Source organism: Protopterus annectens, chromosome 3.part0 (assembly GCF_019279795.1).
Source record: "Protopterus annectens isolate FY-2018-M chromosome 3.part0, PAN1.0, whole genome shotgun sequence".
NCBI classification, from domain to species: Eukaryota; Metazoa; Chordata; order Ceratodontiformes; family Protopteridae; genus Protopterus; species Protopterus annectens.
In genome coordinates, this window is record NC_056731.1 from 823,454,832 (window position 1) to 823,478,778 (window position 23,947).

Here is a 23,947-nt window from a genome sequence, read left to right on the forward strand (position 1 = left end):
AGTAGTCAGAGTTTTATCCCTCTATGTTATTTGTTTGCAGAATGTCACAATCTTTTACAGAGTTCTAGATTTACTCAGATAGATTACAGTGCTACTCAAATTGGGAAAGTCATTGAGCATGGCCTTTCACAGCTGGGCATGGAAACCAGTGACTTGGTGGTGAAACCAGTCTTGTGATTCAACCATCAGCTGGGGCACTTCAAATTAGTCTTTCCACCAACTGCAGCACCCAGTACTTAAGATGACCAGCATGTAGATTTAAGAGATGTCACTTGAGAGTCCTATTACAGACCTATTTTTAGAAAGGGTCAGAGCCAACAATCCAAAAGTATTATTTGTTGTCTCTAATACAGAAAAGGGGCAGACCCAGGATTATAGTTTGATCTTGTGCTCTGCATTCTATTACCTAGTCTGGGTGCATCCCAGGTCTACTGCTTAGTGCGACCCATGGTCTGATTATGAATTTTTTAACAAGCAGAGATTAGGACAGCTACTAAAGCAAAGATGATGAAAGATTTGCTTTGTTGAGAACAGACTTAGTTTGGATGCCCATTTCTAAAAACACGTACAAAGGAAGGCCTCTCTTTTGCTGCATTGAACCAGCCTGCTGCACTTTTCTTCTCAGTGGTAGACTTGGCTGTGCAGCTCATTATGCCTTATAATGGATTTTTTCCCTCTGTTCACTGTGATGATGTTGCACACACCTTTCTGGACAAGACAAATCAAATTTGTCTGTACAGCATTCTGGTGTGCCAGTGCAAGTAACACAAACTTTTACTGGGCTGAATTTAGATATGTCAGCTGCCTTAAGTGAGGTTAGTAAAGTCTTGTCTCAAATAAATGGCTCCAGTCAGTTTCCCAAGTGGTCAATCTTCAATGAGGACTACAATCTTTCCATCCCATCTAAAATGACCTTCAGCATCTATATCCCCAAAAATCAATGTTTGAATCAGACACCTAGTTCTAACCTTCCTTTTGTAGGTAAATCACTGAGAAGGTAGTATATAGACAGGTGTATTCTCATTTAACATTTTGTAGCTTCCTTGATCTTTACTAGTATGGTTTGAGACCAGAGGATAATACTGCATCTGTCCTCTTTCAAGTGACCTTCCCATGGCAAGGGATCAACAGTTATATACCATTTTGGTCCTCCTTGAACACTCAGTAGCATTTCACACAGTGGGTCATCGGATGTTTACTGAGCATCTGATGTCTTGCTGTCATCTGAGTAGCATTATTCTTGAGTGGTTTGTCTCTTTAGCTAATTTCTAATGGGGTACTGAAGTTAACTTTTTGGTCCCATCCCTTTGGAAGTGAAGTGCCAAATGATTTTACCTTGGCCCTTCTTTCTGATCATAGTGTACGTGTTTACGCAGATTATAAAAGGAGAGGAGGTAGCTGTTATCAACATGATATAATGACATCCAACATTACCTCTCTTTCACTCAGCAGTGTTTATCAGATTTTACTATTAATAATGGAACCCATCCTTCAATGAAGCTCAGCCCAGCTAACAGAAATGCTACTTGAATGTCACTGTCCATCCATTAAATTTTCCTCTTATTCTCCCCTTATAATTAAAAGAAGAAGTGACTAGTATCTGTGTCTTATGTCCATGATCTACATGTGTTACTTAATAACAGACTTATGCTGATGAATTAGGTTTCACATATTGTCAAACATCATATTTCTATTTTTAAAATATTGCTCAATTTGGCAGCTGATTCCATCTTTGGACTTAGTGATGGTGGTTTAAGCAGTGGCATTACCACTGGCTTGTATTACTGCAAGACCATCTAACTCAGGTTCATGGGGGACTTGCCTCATCTACAGTGGATGCAGAACCTGGCAGAAAAGCTGAAAATGAGGGCACCTCATACTTTTGTTGAGCGAGCAGCACTGGTACTATCAATGCTACGTATGTCTTTATTATTCTGAGATATACATACTGTATCCTTTATAAACTGGATTCTGTTTAATTAAAAAGCTGTTGCTGGTAGTCTGTATCCTGGTAAGGCACCTTAACTCATTAGGTATGGTGTTGATGGTTATTCCAGGGTCCTGTCTTGAGACATCCAGTATGCCATCTATTGACAAATTCATTCCAAACATTTGGAATTACCTACCTTCCCTGATTCTGACATGCTACTCTTGAGTTCCCTTATAGGACAGATTATCACCTGTATAGGAAATTCTATTTAATTTCTCTTAAGGGCACAAACTTTGTTTTTGCTACTCAGAACTTTTAGAATCATTATTTACTCATGTATTCCTGCCTATAAAACAGTTTTAGATCATAGTTTTTATTTTTACTTTTAAGATGTCTAGATTTTAGTCAGTTAAATACTTCATTACATAAAATAAAATAATAAATATTCTTTTGAAGAACTAAAATTAAACACACAAACAACAAACAAACGTGCACACATTGTTAACATATTTTGGGTATAAGGCAAACCAACTGAACTGTAGCACTTAAATAAATTAATTCACTTAATATTATGGGTCATTTCATTTGTGAGGATCCAGGAATGATGAAACAAATTCAGTGTGAAAACAAAGAGTAAATCATAACAGTAACAGCCATACACACTAAGAGACATCTCAGATTCTGAAGAGAGCCAAAAACAATCATGTCCTTCACAGCTATGCTGATTTTTTAAAGACTTAGGAAGTTTGCTAAGAGAGTATCATATACAAATAATTCTGAAGCCATGCCAAGGCACCAGAAAAATAAATCCTCTCTAGAGAACAAAAGAGAAAGAGCTGAAGAGAATGGATAGCTTTTATGTAAGCTTGAATCAATTTGAGTAAAAAACATATAGTATTAGTGTTGCAAACCAAGGCAAGATTCACGTTAGTACTGATCTGAAAGCAAGTAATTAAAAAGATCCCTATACGTTACTTCCAGTTCAGGAAGTGGTTTCTATAATCCCAAATGACAAGTCCTTCTCAGTAGTTCAGGCAAACCAGTGCTTCTAGCAAATAAAAATAATTGAAGAAAGCTCAAAATGCTATCCGGAAGTTAAAGATTCCTAAGACCTTTCTTCTATTTGGTATTTCATTAGCACCATATTCTTCAAAAGGGCTGTTGCACAGCTAATGGAAACCTTGGGAGGTGCTGTAAACATAACTGATGATCTGTTTGGGGAGCAGATACAACAACCACATAATGGATTAATACAACATACTTTCAAGTCAAATAGGAGCAAATGCAAAATAGGGGATACAAGCTTGAAATACAGTCATATTCTAAAATCAATGACTAAAACCTGACACAGAAAACTAAAATCAGAAGACAAACAGGCATCACAGATGCATTTAAAGGTGACAGAGTATCTTTTGAAGTATATACCCAATATATCCCAGATAAATATGCCTTCAAGAAAGGTGCTAGAGCATGATATTGTCTAGAAATGAAGCTATAAAGAGGAAAATAGTTTTGAAATATATTAATTTACTTATGGTAGCTTTTTCCTGACTTTTCAGGATGTTTTATTGTTATTGTTGTTGCTTAGCTGAGTCTAACTCTTCACATCCTGAAGGACTTTACCACTCCAGCTCTGATTGTTAACAACTGTTTCTTTAGTTCTTGCAAATTCATATTAATTACATCCATAGTGTTATGTACCCATTTTTGCCTCTGGCACCCACTTCTTTTGTTTTTGATCTTTCCCAGCATCAGTATCTTCAGGTCTTTACATTATGTGGTCAAAGTATTTGGATTTTTCTTTTACTATCAGGCTTTCCAGTGAACAGTTTGGGTTTATTTCCTTAAGAATTCTCTGTTCTGATCTTTTTGCAATCCATGGAATTCTCAAACATTTTATCCAACACTGGTGTTCAAAAATATCAATGTTCTAGCATATAGTCTCAATTATAGTTAACTCTCACAGCTATATGCAATTACAGGGAAAACCATTAGTTCTAACTAGACTGACTTTTGTTGACAATGTGACATATTTGCTTTTTAAAATCTTACTGAGAATTACCATGGATTGCGTTCTAGAAGCAAGATTCTTAATTTCATGACTGCAATTACTGCAGAGATACTGGAGTCCAGGAAAATAAAATAACTAATTTCTTCCTTTTCTTCTCCATATATCTGAAAAGAACTGGCAGAACCAGAAAACATAATTTTATTTTTTTATGATGAGCAATAAGCCAGCTTTTGTACTTTGATGCATTCACCTTCATCAACAGGCTGTTCAACTCATCCTCAGTTTCGGCCATCAGAGTGGCTTCATCTGCTTATCTGAGGTTAATATTTCTCCCAGCAATTTTGGTTCCAGCAACTGATTCCTATGATTTAGTATTTCACAAAATATATTGAATTTATAAGTTAGATAAGTATGTGAATATACACAACCTTGTTGCAGTCCTTTCCTATTATAGAACCAGTTGATCCATATTCACTTCTAAATGTTGCTTCCTGTGCTGAATACAGATTCCAAAGGAATCAAATAAGGTGACATGTTATCTCCATTTCTCTAAGAACTAATCACAGTTTGTGATTCCAGATAGTCAAAGCCTTCGAAATAGTCAATAAAGTAACAGTAAATATTTTTCTGCAACTTCCTTGCTTTCTCCATTATCCACTCGATGTTGGCAACTTGATCTCAGACACCTCTGCCCCTTCTAAAAAACAGCTTGTATATCGGGTAGTTCTCAGTCAATATGCTGCTGGTGTCCAGTTTGCAAGAACTTCAACATTAACTGACATGTGAAACAAGTATAGTTGTTTGATAATCTGAGCAAACCTCAGCATTGCATTTTTTGTGACTGGACTATGAACTAACCTTTTTCAATCCACTGGCCACTCTTGTGTTTTCTAAATTTGGTAGTAAATTCCAAGTTCCACTGGAACAGCATCACTTTGCAGGTATGAGCAAAGCTACAGATCATAACAAGGATATATTAAACCCAAAAGGAAGTTCATCTGCTATGGTGTTCAGTGATGTACAGACAGTCCAATGCTGCAAACAAATATACATCACTAAGACATGGAAAGTTGGAATGTAGAATGTTTAATACTTGGGTTACAAAATGAATTTCTGTTAGACATTAAAATTCTATCCTCAGTGTTGAGAGATTCATTATCTTCAGGTTGGGGTGTAGCACTCTGCCCTATTGCTCAGTTAATAAGGACTCGCATAGAAGTGAAGGCCGTGAAGGAAATGTGGTAAACCTAGTCAACAGTGAGAAACCGTGATGCTCTGGCCAGGATAGAGCTATTGTTATAGGGATGGTTCAATTCTGCTTCTCCTTGAAAAGTACATTATGGAAAAGAGAGAGTAGAAGAAATGCATGAAGTAAATTTTGAGTCTAGGGGAATAAGAAGGTGTCTATTGAAGAGGGGGTACAAAGGACTGGTGACATGAAGTCTGAATTCACTTCTTTAGCATGCTGCCATATGTAATACTGCAGTGTCTGCACAGTATGAACTGGCTTGCCTCAGATGAAGTAACAGTGTCATCCACTTCTTGTTTATGGCTGTAATAAATCGACTGTCTGTTGCACTATAAAAGACAGCTATATCAAGCCAGCTGTGGCAAAGGTAAGCGCTCATGTTCTTATTATGATGTTTTAGTTTCTATAAGATGAAAAGAATTCATTGGTTTGGGTGTTATTGCCTGAAATATGCAAGGGAACATTGATACGCCATTATAACTTATATTAACAGTTTCTTTCACCTTTCATTATTTCTAGTTTAAAAAGTTTCATTTTCCTGTATATTGTTTTGCATATTATTTCAATTAGTATTTATCTATCTTTGCCTGCAAGTGACATAGTATTTTTAATAGCCACATGAGTTATCAACTCAAAAAACTGAGACCATAGTTTACATTCCAAGTAACACAAGAAGAGAAGAGCTTCCATCACCCCATTTTGCTCCTCAGTGTCAGTAATGAAATATGATTCCAGTGGCTAGATATGGGGATGTAACTTGTGCAGTCTTTTTACCCGTCATGCATCAGAGGCAAGTGTAAAATCCTCTAGTGCTGGCTGCATTCATTTTCATTTTAACCAACATATTCCCCTGCCACTGCTGTTAGACAATAAACAACAATGGTAAATTTAACAATCTGTGAAGCATATGGAAGCCCCCCCCCCCCCCGGATTGAGTCTGGCCTTATTTATTTTAACAGATAAAAAAGTTCTCAAAGAAGGTAACAGCAAGAGAACCGGTCACTAAACTACAGACAGTGGTGTTTCTTAGTACCTCCTACTGCTATGGGATCATTAACGGAATATGATCTCAGAATACAAATGAACAAAACTACTCTTCCATACTGTACTGCACTAAAACAACAGACATAACTAACTGTGCATGTTTTGACATAAGATGTGCATAAGAAAAATGGCTGCCTTTACGAGAGTTCAGTGTCAATGCAGACAGCTCCCCTTAAAAATGGCTAATTAGCAAATTTGTGTCATGCAGTTTAATTTAACATTTTCATACCTTACAAATGAACTAGGTTAATTCTACTTGTAATGTTTACAGCAGGCAACTCCTGAAAAGGTAAGTAGAACATGCCAATAAAAGAAAACTTCAGAGTTTTAAAAATGCTGACATTCAAGTGTTGAGATTAACAAGATAACCTTTTAAAAAGTCTATACACAAACATTACCTCTTTGGTTATTATTCATATTTTTTGAAAAGGTCTGAATGTCAACTCCCTACAAAGTAACACTGTTACCACTTCTCTTGATGTTTTGCTATGTATTGCACAGGCTTGTCTATACATTATAACTATAAAACAATAAGGGTTTATATTGCAGGTCTTCAACATCAGATCAACAGAACAGTAATGAAGGGTGTGACTTTAAAATACACTCAGAACACTTTTTAAATGACAGAAAGACATTCTTAGCACAAAAGGAGAAGTTTCAATGTGCAAACATATTTTTATGAGTACACCTGAGGTAGGCACAAATACTTACATCAAAAGTAACTTGGATACTCCAGCCCAATTTCTTCTTTGCTTTGGTGCAGTCTCCTTGTAGAAAGTCCTGTGAAAACAAGATACAAAGAAATTGTTGAAAAAAGGAAGTTTTCTGGTCTTCCAAGAACAATGCAAGTTGTGAGTATGGGTGGAGGTATGCATTAGTTTGCTATCTTCAGGAAATAATTACAAAAATTCCCCAGGCTATAATGACACTACTTGCAACAACTGAATGGGTTCTTGGCCAAGTAAAAGGTGATGTTTGCATTAGCAGTGCTGACAAATGTCACCTCACACTAACTGAAGTACAGACAAATCTGTCTGCGAAACATTTATCTACATTGGTCAGAGTTTTAGGAAGGAATGTTTGCAAACTTAATAAAAATTCTGCATTGTTTTGCAACTTCATTTCAGGCTCACTGCTCATAAGTCAACAGGAAAATTTGTAAAAGGTAAATGAGTCCTTTAACATCTCAAGCTTGATGTACTGCAAAATATTTCATTAGATAATTTAAAATGCCTTTGTATACATCTTATTTCAGATAAACTATGATGCCTTCCTATTTATGCTTTAGTTATTGTGTTCATACAATATTTATAGTCAGAAAAAATAAAATGAAAACATTTACCATCTCAAAATTCAAATGAAGTTCTGACTGCAGAACAGAAGCATTTTTAAATATGAACCTTTTCCCAAATACTTTTGCTGTACGCATTTCAATTACTGCATTTAAGAGTGGTGAAAAATAGGCTACACTTTGATGTATACAATATCTGCATAAAAAAATATAATAAAGTAGATCCAATGATTAAGGAAGACAGATTACACAGTAGTACTAATTTGCATCGTGGGTTAAGGAAAACAAATATGCACATATGTTTTGCTGCAAGTTAGGATTGGCTTGGTTTATACACTGGCACAGGAGAAGTGTAGGACTGACACTCAGTGTTGCACCCAAAATCTGCCTCACAGCCCACCAGCGCGTCCTGGTATGTTGAGTAGCCTGTTGTACACATACCTTTCAGTCTTTACAATATTATCATCACAATACTTGCTGTATCCTCTTCTGGAAAGTGTTGTGGGTTTGCATTAACAGTTTAATTAGACAGGTACAAAATGCAGAACATGGTGCCTTTGCAAAAACCTGCTTTGCACACCCTCTTCAATGAATTATCTAACAAATTATGTATGGAGGTGACTGGTATCCTCATGAAAACAAGAAGCTACACAACAAAGTAAAGTCACATATGGAGTAAAAATGCACTAACATCACAGCTGAGCAATAGAAGAAAATACCATACATAATGCTTTAAGAACTGCTGCTTAAACAATGAGTTATACAACTGAATAAAGGACGCTGAGTAAAGAAAGAACAGTACAATGGAATACGCCTCTTTAAAGTACATGCTTATTTTTTTTGCCTCAAATAGCACCATTTAAAAGAAAAATGTTGGTCTTGCAGAGTTATCATGCTAATAAAAATGTTATTTTAAAACAAGTAATCTTATTATTATGAGCTGATAATTACAAAATATCTCTTTATAAATTCAGATTTACATGTATAGTCCAACTTTACACTGTACATGCAGCCTTGGCGTGATGTCACAGATTGCAGCTCTGCTTAGTACGAGTTTCTCACTCATTTCTGATGTGAATGGCTGAGGGCTTTATTTGCAATAAAGCAAGTTTATACACAGGTATTCCTAAATTAGTGGTGTTTACATGTCAGCTAACACTATATGTGACTGAATATGCAGTATCTCATTTAGGTCCCAATCAACAGACAATTCGTAAGTGGACATTGAATTATTTCAACTCAAAGCTGTCTATATGTCTCTTTTCATTTTACTTCCTTTCAAGCTTTTAATGTGCTTGTTTGTATAACACACACCACTGCAAATATCCTATTCTAAAACAGCAGCTTACTAATGCCAGAATAGATTTACTGCACCTTGGCATGTAGGTGGGTCCTGCTAAAGGTCTTTTTTTACCCAGAGGTACAAAGTTTCAATAAAGATTTTTAAAACACCAACTGCCAAGGAGCTCAGCAACTAAGACATGATGACAGTCTCATGTACAATGTGCATATACTATAATACCATGGTCAATGTAACCTAGCTAAACTGTCAATAGTTTTTCAACTGTGACTGAGCTCACACAGAGAGCATCTAGAGGTCAGGACTGAACCCAGGAATCATGAGATGCCAGGATGTCATCTTACCACTAAGCCACTGTGCTGTCCAGTGTTAACTAGGACAGGAATCCTGGTCCTTACTAAAATCTGTGCTGATGTCCCTACCTCTTTACAATCAAACAGCCTTAATCACTCAAAATAAGAAGACCGACAGAGGTATATGTTAGCCAGACTGTCTTGCTTTTCACAGAAACACAAACTGACAGGCCTGTTTAATTGAAAATGTTTTGTCTGACAACTTTTTAAACTTACCATAAGCTTTTACAATTGTAAAGTTTTGTATGATGATTAATGCGGCACAGAAGTCAAATCTTTCTTTCTGAATAGGGTTGGGGGGTTGCCCCCATCAAAAAAATTGCCAGTTCCAGCCAGGTCAATACACTACTCATTGTAAGGCAAGTCAACAGAATGCACTGCAACCCTGATAGAAATCCCTGCTAGCCAGCAGTGAAAAGGAAGGTATTAGTAGCCGTGTTCTTTTCAATACTAACAGTTCTCAAATGATTTTCATACTTGATTGATAAACTTAAGTAGACAAGCATTATTTAAAAATCTACAACAAGGTAACTGCTCATGATTTTACTTTCTCAGCTTAACAAAATATCCCATGAATTTGCAACTTCTCATGGCTCTGACCTTTTGGTCCCAAATGTGCTCAAACTACAGAAAAAAACAGGCAAATTATGGGAGAGCTACTACCAATTTTACTTAGGAAACCCATAGCATGGACGAAACAAGTCATTTCACACTTTGGAATAGGAAATTTTTGTGAGATAAAATTAATAATTTCCTCCGAATGAGGTGTAGTTGCAAGGTATGTTACATCCTGATTTTTTCAATTCCTTCTCTGTGATAACCTGTGACAATGACAGAACACTTCATCACATCATCACTCTGCCTTGTCTCTTTATCATTCAAAATTAGAAGGAGATTACAAAAAGAAGAAAGAAACCCAATACAGTTACTTACTCCAAGGAAACAGAACTGGAATTGAAGATGTTACCATGTTTCATTTCATTATGTAAAGAAACAGCCATGAAACATGAATAAACAAGTTGTAATAAACCTTAACACCTGCCAATATGTAATAAAGTACAACTATACAGAAACGCATCTCAACTACAGTATTAGTGCAGCACTGTCATAGTGTTGCCTATGTCAGCACAACTGTTTTGTTTTCTTTGATTTGCTGAAAATGTAAGTAGCAAAATGAAGACAATCCTTGCTGAAGAACACTGCTTGCTCACGGCACCCCCACACCAGGCAAGGCAGCTGTCAAAGCCTACACTTTTGTAATACGCAGAAAGGCTTACATTAGGTCTTAAACTTTTCCCATTATGAATGTAGGTAGCTAAAAGTATGTATTACTTCATGCACAGAACAACATGACACTGTGATAACAATAAACATGGGCAGGTAAGAACTGTACTTTGATCAGACTGATAAATTGCCACATACTGATGACCACCAACATGTCCACTGCAGCTTTTCTTAATACAGTTGGAAAACATGACAGTCTGGGAGTCAACACATTCTGAAGGAGGTTTCAGTGGTAGCTGATGAACTGGTTCTTTTCTATTTGCCAGAAAATAAACAGTACTCTCAGTTAACCACTTGAGAAGGGTCTTTTGCTGAAGGAATTACACGTTTTTTCCACTTATAAAAAACACAAAAAGCCTATCAGACTGCATCAATGGACATCTTACTATACCTGGGGTATCTGAGCACATCCACACCCTGCAAAAATAATTTGTAACTATTCTCCTGTCTAAGAAAGAAGACATCAGTTGGAGGAGGGATGTATTTGTTCCAAGAGACGATACAAACTTATGGATAATTGCATGAGACTTATTACACTTGAAGGCCTGTAGTCCACAGACTCTTCTGGCTAACGTAGCTAGTACTAAGAATTTTTTTTCAAGACTGAAAAGTATGTTACTTAGGTTCAAAGGCTTACGGGTAGATACTAGGCAACTTCTTTTCAGACAATTAACAACCTAGCCAGAACAACCAATATTAAGAGTTACATCATGTTTTAAAATAAGCCCAGGAAGAAATTTTATGTGCCCATCCAACTGTCTAGGCTACTCCTGAATGTAGCTAAAGTACTACTTTGCTTAATATGCAGTGGTAATTTATTCTATCGACAGGACGTATGTTGAGATAAGAACCTTTCATGCCACCTTGTACTGTTAATTTGTTAGTACAGACTGAGGTCGTTTATGTGTGTGTTTGTGGAAGCATTAGTTCTATGAAAGCATGGTAGATGGGGTGGGTATTTTTTAGTCCAAAAGACCAAACACAGTTCACTGCAAAAGTCCATATAAAACAGAATACAAAGAGGGCATCCTATCAGTCTAGGTTACTGAGGAGGTTGAGGCCTGTGACATTTTTGGTTAGGAACCTCTATGGTTTCTCTAGTTGAGTAATATGTTTTGTAAACATATACAACAGGGGGCATTAATTCAATAAAGGGTTGATAAAATATTACTATAGTGAAAGCAATACTTCTTTATCTCTGGATGAGATGTTCATGGTAATTAGTCGGGATAGATACAATTTTCTAACTACAGCAAAAAGACATGATGACCAAAGGACAGAGGGTCATCCAAAAGAGTACCTGGGTCTCTAATGACAGCTCCATTCTTTAGGGATAGGTCACTTGTGTAAGCATTCTGACAAATTTCTTTTGCCAAAATAGACAATGATATAATTTTTTTTAATTTAGTTTAATGTCAGTGTTATTGCACTAGCTGTTTGTATAGTCCAGGCTATCTTGTAGCAACTTTGTGTCTGTGGGTGTTCAAATAACCATCTCTAGTAGACAGTCAACAGCAAATATTGTTAACTAGAGTACTGAGAATCTGGCTTGTAGATCAGATAAATAAATGATAAACAGAAGAGAACCCAGCCCTGAGCCTTAAGTAACACCACTTGTGGTATTTTTACTTACTAACATAGTCCTGCAACTCTAACAGCATGCTTTGTCAGAAAATAAATTTGCTATCCACCTTACTACATATGGCTTGTCCTTTCGGTTCATGAGATTCTTAATGATGCCTGCACCTAGGGGGATAATACCGTATGCCTTGACCAAGTCAGAGTATGCTATGTGCAATGCAAAACCACGATGTGCTGCTTGAGTTAACCTTTCAAAGTAGTTTACAATACTAAGAAGGTATGAACTACCTTATACTGATATGGATTCAGATATAATGCCTAGATAAATGAGGCCAAAGATTATATGTCCCATGATTTTACAGACAAGGCTGGTAAGACTAATGAGTCTATAATTCCTAGTGTCTGCGGTTGGACCTCCCTTCTGCAGCATCATGATAGCTGCTCTTCTCCAGGCTTAAAGGATGTAGCCCATAGCAAGTTAAAGAGGTTTAATAGTGGTTCTGAAACCCGACACTTGGTGCTTATTATTAAGTTTCCCAGTATAGTATTAAGGTCTATGGATGGGGTGTTCTTTGTTTTAGAAAAGGTTGTTAGGAATTGTTTTCTAGTGATCTTGATGGGGGTTGAGGGTCTGAAGAATTTGGGGGGCAGTTACAATGGTAGGTGGGGTAAAGTTTGCGCTAAATTTGTTAATTATGACATCAGCTTTTTTTTGGGATAAGAATGGATGACATTGTTTAACAGTTCAGAACAATGATGGGTACTGTTTGTTTACTTTTCTACATAGCTAAACAAGGATTTATAATTACTGTTGACATCAGTAGCCATTCTGAGTTCATATTCACCAGTGTGTTTTCTGACAGCTGTATTAAGTTCTCTACTGGCACGTTTCAGTGCCTTCTTATGATGGGGAGTAAGTGATGTCCTATAAGAACTTAACACTTCCTTCCATTTGTTGTAAAGTTCATCTATACGAGTACTCCAACATAGGGACTGTTTTTTGAATTTTCTAGAGTACTGGGTATCAGTCTACACTTCTTTATCAGTACAACTATTTACCTAAGAGTAGAATTCAGAGGGAAAGGCTTTGGCTTTATTTTTAGGTAGGGATGTAGAGGAAATCAATTAGTAAGGTCTCAAAGTTACTGCAGATATTTGCTTTTGAGAAGTCAAAGAACACTTGTATTTTATTTGTGAATTACTACGTGAATATCAGTAATTTGTGGCCTGATTTGACAATAAAGGATGATACCTGTGGAGATATACAATAAGGGGCAATATCAGTAGGAACAAAGTCCACAATACTGTGCCCTCTAGGAGAAATGTTTACTACCTGTCTAGGTAGATTGCATTTACATAGTCAAGGAAGTGTTGGGCATGCTTTCCCCCTGCAGCGTTAAAAGGTTCATAGGTGGTTACTGGGTTATTGACTCAAAGTTCTTTATAATCCTAGCCGTGTGTACCCAATATAATATTAGAGAAACCTAATATAAAGGATCTTGTCTAAACTTGAGATCTTGGTTAGCAATGACTGCCCATATCTTGGAGGGTCATAGGTGAAATCCCCGGCAGGAATTTACGATTTCCCACCAGTATTCCAGGCTACACTTAAACAGTGCCACAGACGGGCTTTGTCTGATGTGAACTGGTAGCCTATTCCAGAGGACTGGCAACCTCTGAGAGACATATCTGTCTCTCCAGCAGGTCCTATTTATGTCACAGGCCAGGTTAAAGTCCCTGGAGCAAGTGACCCTTGTCCCATTTGACTTGTGGATGTGCAGCATTTCCATTAGTTTTGGATCCAAGATCTCACTGTAGGCCAAGCACAAGTCTCCTCTAAGTAGTCTGTAAGCTACTGCGTACAGTGACAGTGACTTCAGTCTGTCATTGTATGATGTGCTGGAGATCCTGATGTTTCTTGGTTAGACATCTCTGAGGTCTCTCAAGTTACTGCAGCTGCCTGGTAAGGTTCATACCGAAGGGAGCATTGTACTCAATTACTGGCATGATGAGGGTCAAGTACACGAGGGGGGGGGGTGTTATGACCATTGTCACTCCTCAGGCAATGACTTTGCTAATGAGGTGTGTGACTTAGAATGCCTTCCTTACTACAGTAGACACATGGTGGTCAACGTTTAGGCTACAATCAACTTGTGTTCCCAAGTCTTTCACTACTGAGTTGTTACCTAGGGTACTATTATCTATATGATAGTCTGCGGGGATATTGTTTTCACTGAAGAGGATGATAATGCACTTTTTTGCACTGAGTTTGAGTCCATGGCTTTGGCACCAATCACTGGTTTGTGTAAGTTGCTCTTGAAGTATGTTGATATTATTTGGCGATTCAATGACTGCACCTAAGTTGCAGTCGTCAGCAAACTTAAGTCAGTCATAGCTCCTCTGTTTTGACTTGAACTTCTGAGAAGTATATTCCAAACAACAGGGTGCCCAGCACTGACTCATGTGGAACCCCGCTGGTGACAGGTCTGTTGGTTGAGGTAAAGTCCCCAAATTTGACTGAGTATAATCCATCAGTAGCAACCCACCCGGCGACATAAGGGTTGATATTCAATTGGGAGAGTTTATCAATGATGCCTGAATGTGAGATTGTGTCGAAGGTCTTGGCTAAGTCAAGGTAGGCTGTATGCACAGATTTGCCTTCGTCTATGGCTCTGGTGACATTTTCAAAGAAGTCCTCCAGGTTTAACAGGCATGACCTGCATTTGACAAAACCAAACTGTGACAGATCAAGGGTTTGGAGATCATCTATATCCTGGTCATAGTTATATTTTTTTTTAGATTGGAGGGTTTTAAGAGCCCTCTCAAAGCCTGGTTCCTGGCTCCTGAAAGACAGATGTCAACATGTTCTTGCCAAGTCTTGTGAGGGTAGTGTCACACTGTGCCTCAAAACAGAGTCACCAATTATCAAAACATTTCCTAAAAGAGAATGCATCCACTATAGACTTTAACATTTCCTAGTGGAGATGCATCCATTGTAGTCCTTAAGGTCTAGTGGCCAGCACCTCTGTGACTCTCTGAAGTATATATAATAGTTGCTGAATTATGCGTTACTGATACATAGGTGAGACCTGGTGGCTGTAATTTGTTAGTTTTAATTGCAGGACGCTTGGATAGTGACTGATTAAGTACCTTGGCATAACAAAGTGTGCAGTGGTGGCACTTTGTGCTGTGGTGGTGTACATGTACTGCTTATTAAATGGGCAATGTATACACATATCACACAAACTGCGTTGTCATATGGGAGCAATAACATGTTTTAATAACCATGCCTCAAAACACTAAATGCTATCAACTGGCTTCAGAAAGAGTACAAGATGACTGCGATTCTATATTAGCCAAAGTTTGAGTTTGATTAATGACATATGAATGTAAGTCAGTTTGTAACCAGTCAGAACAGAAATGAAGTCACTGGATACTAGTAATCTTTACTTGTCTTTTCAGTTGCACAGCAGTACTCAGCTTACTCAAGAATTACAATGAGTTGGGCAATGCAGATCACTAATGAGCAATAAAGCTAAGCCAGTTTTCTGGCTGCAGAACTTGAAGCACAGCTGGCAGCAAGACTGCCCAGAAGCATTACAGTATGATAAGTACTGTAAACAGTACACTACAGTGTAACTAGTATAATATACACAGTAAATAATACTGTGAATAAAACAGTGTTAGTACAGTAATTAACATAAGTGCAGTATATATATAATCTGTACACAATACTATATAAATGTATGGCTGAGCAGTGGAAGCATGATTGCCACAGTTAAATTATAAGTGTAATGGTGGAACAGTAGAGGCACAGAGGCCACAATTTCTTAAACAGTACAGTAGCAGCAAAAAAAAAGAAAAAGAAAGAAAAAAATAGTAAAGCAAAAGAAAACAAAAACAATACTGTACTACAGTTTCAGATTATAAATATTTATATGTTACAGCAATACAGGCTTAGGTGCTACAATTTCTTGCACACTGTAGTTGTAAATGAAAAACTACTTATTAGAACAGTGCTGTAGAGATGAATACAATTCAGATCAGTAGGTAGTGATGGCAAAAAGATAATCCAGGTATTTGAACGGGTCTATATTAGAACATCGAATATTTAACAGTTCGAATCACTAAAGGTCGACCTTTAGTGATCAAACTGTTAAAACATCGAATGTTCAGAAAAAAAATAAAAACAACAAAAAAAAAAAAAACTAAATGGTGTAGGCAGGGGGGCAAGCCCCCCTATGCCCCCACACCCCCGCTACTTAAATATACCAACTCCAAGACCGCACTACATTGAAGTAAATGGAAATCCCCCTTACAGAGATTTCCGTTTACTTGTTCGATGTTCTGCAGTTTCGCTATTCTCATGTTGACAATGTCAGATTCGACATTGTCGGCTTTCGAGAATTTAATATACACCCATTTGAACAGAGCAGTAATGAGGAACATTATTATTTTACAGTGTGGTAAGGATGGAAAATATTATTTGAACTGTGAGGTGAAGAAAACAAGTATAGTGCATCAGGTATGGATTGGTAAACAAAGCAAAATGGTATACGTCACTCAGAGGAGAATTTCAGAAAGGTGTCCACAAGTTACAATGCAGCATAAGCTAAAACAGCGCTATGCATTGTGCAATGCCACTCAAGGAATGCAATGCAGCAAATTGTATAGCAAGGCGTAGGCAACCAACAGCCAAAACATTTCCTAATGGTGTCTCAGAAATTGTGACGAGGTAAAGGCAACCAACAGCCTCCAGAAACTCTCAATGCCAGCTGACTTGCAGCAAATAACTGTTCAGAATACTGCAAATTCCCCCCTTCTCTTACAGCAGAAAAATTGCTATACAGTTGTGAAGTTAAGAATACTGTAGTCAATACAAGTTTCAGTATTAAGAAAGGCACTTCATTGCTGCTGGAGGGATCGAAGCCGTACTCTCTTATCTTATCCATCCTATCTCTGGTTGACAGCACTGTACAACTCTCAGTCTACCAAAGTATGATCTGAATGTAAATTACAGACAAGACAAGGATCTACACATACAGTTATTTTGATCAGAATATAGTTACCGAGAAAAGTGAAGAAGAACTAGAGATTTTTTGGGGGAAATATCACTGTTACTACAAAGACGAAAAACAAACAATTTCAGAGGTCTGTTTAAAATGACTTATAAATGCAGAAAATTGAAAATTAACCTTCTCCATGTTACAGCAAAATCCTGGTCTAAGTAAAGATAATTGTTAAGAAAACAAATTCAGTCATATTTCTTCAGTCAAGGAAAAATGCAATTGTGTCGGGGGCTTAATGTTCAAAGTTTAGATCCCAATAATCTGAGAAAAAATGTCTAACAGGCATACATGATTCAAATCTGGAAAAAGTAAAGTACAGCAAAAGAATAAAGGATATAATATTTTGGCCAAGAATTTCAAGTCATATAGAACAATGTTGTGCCACTGCAATATGTGCCGGAATGACAACCCTAAACAGCAGATGCTAGCATAAACTATTTCCAGATCACCATTGAGTTTAGTGAGCACAGATTTATCCATGTGTCTCATACATTTGGACTATTGCTCCAAGTTTCCTGAAATTAGTATGGCAGGCAAAACAATTACAAGAATGATTAATACATTAAAGTCAACATTCTTGAGACAAGGGAAACTTATATTTCCAGACCTGACGGTGGTTAGCAGTACACAAGCCAGAATTCAGAAGCTTTAAATGAATGTGTATTGAAACCTATAACATCCAGGCCACAATATCTGCAGCCCAGTGGAAGACGGGAAAGAATTACCAAAACAATGAAGAATCTTATGAGGGGAAAAAAGTGCAATGATGGCTAGGAAGACTCACAGTTTAGAAATACAGGAATACATTTCAAGGATTCTGTTTCTTACCAGCTTAAATGTTAGTGGATAGACATTTGAAAAGCAGTTTGCCTATTTCAACTACATTACTGGCAGGAAATGCAGAAAAATCAGCACAGACATAGATATTACTATGAGTGGAACTGCCAGAGACTAACAAAATTAAAAGATAAATCCAGATTACAAATACAAAAGGCATGGGAAAGTCTGCAGCCTGAAAATGAAGTAGGTAGTAAAACAGTAGAATCAAAACCGTTTTTTTTTGTTCTTGGGCTAAAAGAAAAGCTGTAGGGAGAAACTCAACAGACACTCATTTAAGACAAGTATGTTAGATAGATGGCTTTGTTACTGTAACCCGCCCCCCCCGATGCTTCTTAATAGGTTCATCCAGCTTTACTTCATGTGATTGTAATTAGTATTCTTCTGCCAATGTTCTACTGGATGTTTTACATCTTGATGTAAAATTACAGATTTTCTTTCATGTTCTTTTCAGCAAGCAGGATAAGCATATTCTGTCTTTAGAGTAGTCATAAATTTGAAACCAGTTCTAGTTGTCTTACCTTTCACTCTTTGTCATCTTTTATCATCTTTTCCCTTGTGTATCTGCTGGTTCATTCAGTTTTTCATCAGACCACTCTGATTATGGTATATTTCATGCTCTTCATTTTACAGCTGCAAACTAGATACTAAGCTTTCTGGCATAAGATTGCAAGTTTTCAGTGCTGTTCTCTTTGTACAGAGCCATGCTGCACATCTGCTTTTTATAAACAAATTATATTTTAAATGTGGCAATAATTTTTTATTGCCGCGGTGGTACGGAGGTAGCGTTGTTACCTCATAGAAAAAAAGGTTTTCCCGTTAGATTCTCGGCTTGGCTTGGGAGTGCCTTCAGTGCGGAGTCTGCATGTCCTCCCCGCAGTTGGGTAGCGTTCGAAAGACATGCGTGCGTAAATGGGTGTGCCTTCGTTGAAGGTTGGGTGTCGAGCTGGCACCTCGGCATTTTGTAAAAATCTACTGCCAATCATTAGCAGACTGGAGTTCTGCTGTGGTGACCCCTTACTGGGAAAAAGCCGAAAGACAAACAACAACAACAACATGCTGAAGCAAAAGTCCCAGGAAAATGAGTAGCCAGTAGTGTCATAACTAGTCCCGTCAGGATGTACGCTCTCTGAAATCTGTGACTGTCACAAGCTGCAGACAGAAACTCCTGAAGTCATGTCTTAGACTAAAGCTGCAGTACACCAAGAACTGTCTAAAAAGGAAGGTCAATTGTACTATAGAATAGTGAAGACTGCTAAAGAAATCAGAAAGATTAATTTTAAATCATCAGTGTAATTCATGCCACTCGATACATTTATACCTGCCTTTGACGTATATTTTTTCATACACATACATGCTTGCATGCATTGCTTTTTAACTTTAAAATAGGGGCATGTCAGCAATAGCTTTAAAGTTAATGAGCTAGCTACAGTGATCTACACACACTTCTTCAGGAGAAGTCTCAGTCTGACTACACACCCTCAATGAAGCTAGACCAATGTCTGCCATGTCTCTGTCTCTCTATTATTTACTTGTTATCTAAAAACTGCTACTTGGTGAACCACCAACTAACCTACACAGCCTCTGGCACATCAAAACCACCAGGCAATTATGGGCTTGTTAACCTCATTGCTATCCTGAGATAAGATGTATAAAGCATTTTGCAGGACCAGCATTTCAAGCAGCTAAGTGATCATGGCTTTACAACTGGCAAAAGCATGGCTCTGTACATCAGAACATTTAACAGTCCACCCTGATGTAGTTCTATGATTTATCCCCCAGAGAGGTGTGCCAAAGAAATCCTGTTTCATGAAATGCCTGGAATTCAACATGACCTTTGAGAACATACTGCTGAGAAAGTTGATAACGTTAAAATTTATGGGGGACCCAAAATGGTAAGAAGGATGCTAAAGTGGCTAGCTGATTGGAAGAGAAAGTGGTACATCAGTCAGATGAGCAACCACCAAAGGACAAGGCTGGCAGTAGTGAGTGCCACATAGACCATTGCTGTGACCAGGCCAGTATTTTTTTTTTGCAGGTGACAAAGCAGGACAACATACAACCTAGGCAAAATACCCATGATAAAGAGACAGAACAAAAAGTCTTGGTGTTGTTATTACCCCTAGGATGAATCACGCAGCCAGACAAAACAGGCAAAGATGCCTATGTTGTAAATGGACGGGACAAGATTGAAGGTTTTAAAAATGCCCTTTCCTAGAAAAACTGGTAGAACTCTGAATTGCAGTGATACAGAAAATTGTGGAATGTAAACTGAGAGGTAGATTCCAGAGTTCTTTAGATAGATGGAAGAGGGAAAGAGCAGGATTAAGGAAGTGGCAGGTGAAACAGATGGGAAGAGTCAACAGACCAGGGGCCTTCAACTGGCAGCATATTCTACTGTAACATTTTCCAATTACTGGTATTGCTATAAGAAAGCAAGAAAAATCTGCAAACTGGCACCCTGTCCGAGAAGTGTTGTGACTCAACACCAAACGTAGAAGCCTCACATATCTTTTAAAGGTCTTGATAATTAGACAATGTCTGCAAAGTACATCCAGGTTTTCTGTAACAAAAGAAAATGAATGACTTACACAGATTCCCATCCTGAACTTGATGTATGTTTAGTACAGACTGAAATCACTCAGACTTGTAATAGGCCTGAATACTTCCACCACCTCTGTAATCCTGTGGATTAGAAAGTACCACAGATTAGGAAAAGTACTCCCTTCTAATATTTCATATTGTAGCAAGAGCTGAACTTGTACCAACTAATAACTTAGAGGATAAATGGAAACAGGACCCAGAATATATACTGTTTCAACATAAAACAGACATATAATCAACTATGTTAGTTGATCTATGATGGAGGGAGCCCTCTGCAGAACATAAACTGTTGAGATGTTCTGTCTTGGAGTACCAAATTTAGCTATGTATTTCTAAGGAAGAATGAATGACTCATACCAGTGGATGCTGCAACATAAAGCACCAGAGAAGTATGCAGCCACAGTCCCTGCAATCATCAGTTCATTCCCCATGCACTCAATGAACACAACCTCAAGAGACAAAACAAAAAAACAAATAACATACAGACATGTACTGCAAATACATACTGGCCTAAATCACCAGGAATTCCAAAAGCAGCTACTGGGCTGACATACAATTAGCAGATACAAAGGAGTACTCCTTCACAGACTGTTTTAGATGATGAGTAGATAGCATGTGATACGAGGAGATGTACACAGCAGGTTCACTGTTTGGAAAAATACCAAGGAGTATATTTAAACCTCCAGGAAGGCTATAAAGAGAAAAAGACCAAAAGGAAAAAGATCAGAAGGCTAAGGCCTGTAACACTTACATGCTGAAATCATGCTCTAAGTAACAGCATTTGGTGAAGTAGTGGCCAAGTGACCACATCGTAAATGTCTAAAGTGGAGAAATAACTGAAGCAAGTACTCAAAGTACCCAAAACTGTTAAGTGCCCCCTGACAGCAGCATTTTACAATGGTTCTTTCACTGACAGATAGCAAATGACAGTACAGCTAGTAATCCAGTTAAAATGATTTAGTTAGCATTTGTAGGGCCTCCTTTTCGGAGCAAAGGAGACATGTAGCTACTTCATCTTCCAGAAAATGGAAAAGGTATGAAGAAACTTCTAAGTAGTTTTCCTGTCTGAAAAGTCAAAAAGTATAAAGATACTCTCTCCCCAACATCTACTCAAAGACTGGAAATGGACTGCAAAGGAAAGCAGTTACAAGAACCATGTACAAAGGGACTGCCATGAAGGTACAATTGCCAACATGATGCAAGAAATATGATTCTTTTTCAGGGGAGGGGACTAAAATGTTGGAGTTACCAAAGAGATAACCTGTAATGAAGTTCCTCCATTATCAGACAAATACAAGTGAATTAAAGTTTTTCCATGTGGCAAAAATGCCATAATTTGGGACTTTGTCAAAGGAATGGAGATCAAGTACCCTGCATTAGTCTACTTTCTATCCATAGTACAAAAGCAAAGATACCCAACAAGTAAACCAACTGTCCAAGCCCGCAAAAATGAGTAAAAGCAAACAAACAGTAACGACAGTAGGTAGCACGGCAATCATATACAGTCCACAGAATATTTCAAACGAACCACCTTCAAAACATGTGGAGACCGCAAAATCCAATGATACAAACTCTGTTTAATAAAACAGTAAAAAATCAGTAAGTGCTTTCACCATATACGCTATGGCTTCATCATATCGTTATTATAAAAGCATTACAATTAAAATCATATATATATATAAAGCAGTTTCTAATTAAAAACAATTCAAACTCGCCAATCTCCGCTCACACATTTCCATCTTGGATTTACCAAAATGTAGTGACATCACTACACTCACACTCCTTTCCTTTAAGGGAGATCTACTTAAACAAACTGCAGCATAACATTTACTAATAGAACCTAATACATAATCCAATGAATCACTCCATCACTTTTGGTCATATGCACTTTTACCTGGGCAATCCTCTCTTATTTAGTACAGGCTTTAGAGACACAACACTGTTAAGTTCAGAGCCTTTATCAGCCCCAGCTTAAGTATCCATCTGAGTTCAGCCTCTTCAGTTCGTATGTTCAGAGATCGTATCAGGGAACATCAATATAGCATCCAGACAGGTAGTGTTACTAATGCCCTGTAAGGAAGCTTCTGGTGATGGCCCCTGGCTAAGTAGATGAGAAGGGGGAACCGATGTTGCCATAGCCAAAAGGGAGTCCCTACTAGGATCTTTAGGCATTCCTTCTGTATCTTTAGTATGACCTTGGGAACAAGGGGAACTGGAGAGAAGGCATAAAGGTACACCCCCTTACAAGGAAAGGGCATTATGACCACTTTCCAAACTTCAGGACAGTAAGTCTTGGTGCAGAAAAATTGTAATTGCTTGCTGTTGATGGAGGCAAATAGATCTATCTTAGCCATCCTCCATTTGTGGACTGTCTACGAAGAACCCCCTGTTTAGCATCCATTTGTTGGGGTCTTCCCTTGATTTGCTCAGACCGTCTGCTAAGATATTTTTCCTGTGAAGGAATGTAAACTGCTTGGACAGAGATTTGCTTTTGTATCCTGCTCCCAAGCTAAAAGGGCCAGTCGGCACAGATGGCAAGATCTGGTACTCCCTGCTTGTTTATGTATCACATGATTGTGGTGTTGTCTGTGAACACTCTTAAAGGGCCTGGTTTTCAATGGTGGCTGAAATTTAAAGAGCCTGTGGTAGTTCCTTAATTTCCTTCAAATTGATGTGTCCCGGTCTTATATTTTTGCCACTGTCACAGAACTTTCAGGTTGCCTGTCCATACTCCCCATGTGTTATTTGATGTGTCTATGTGCAGTTCCTGCTATGGTGTCTGCAATCTGAAAGTTAATCCATGGTTGAGCTTTAATTGTGCTATCCATAAAAGGATCTCCTTCTTTAAGAAAGGCAGGAGTGGATAAGAGCATCTAGTAGCTGTGAATGATAGGACCAGGTGGACTTCAGATACCACTGGATCTTCCTCATTTGTAATCTAGCAGAATGGATGTGGGTTACTGACATGAGTCCTAGAACTCTGAGAAAATCCCTTATTGTACAGGACTGGAGGGGAAGAAGAGAGTGGAACTAACTGAACAGACTTTCCATGTTGTCTGGTGGTAGGAAAGTCTGCATGAATTTGGTGTTTTGTCTGCACCTCAACAAGACAATATCCTAGGGGCTGGGAAGTTGATTTTGAATCCCAAGCCTATAGAAGGTACAAAGTGAAGTTGGGATTTGTCAAGAGTACTTGCTGAGATGGTGCCTGTATTAACAGGTCATCCAAGCAGGGGAATATCTGTATTCCCTTTGTTCTGCAGAAGGGTATGACAGGGGTGAGGCATTATGTGAAGACTCTTGGGGCTGTAGAAAGCCCAAATGGCAAAGCAGAGAAGTGAAAATGTAATGAGCCAGCAGAAAACCTCAAAAATTTCCTCTAAGCGAGATGGAT

The 23,947-nt window shown here is 38.0% G+C and overlaps 1 protein-coding gene across 1 annotated transcript in view; it reads right to left on the bottom strand.

Annotated features, from left to right (window-relative positions):
• The window catches only part of GMDS (GDP-mannose 4,6-dehydratase), a 2,292,844-nt gene that overhangs the window by 16,564 nt on the left and 2,252,333 nt on the right, over nucleotides 1-23,947 (bottom strand). Inside the window, exon 10 of the mRNA XM_044065162.1 lies at nucleotides 6,946-7,014. Within this exon, the coding sequence (XP_043921097.1) occupies nucleotides 6,946-7,014 (69 nt within the window). The remainder of the gene's footprint in view (nucleotides 1-6,945; nucleotides 7,015-23,947) is intronic.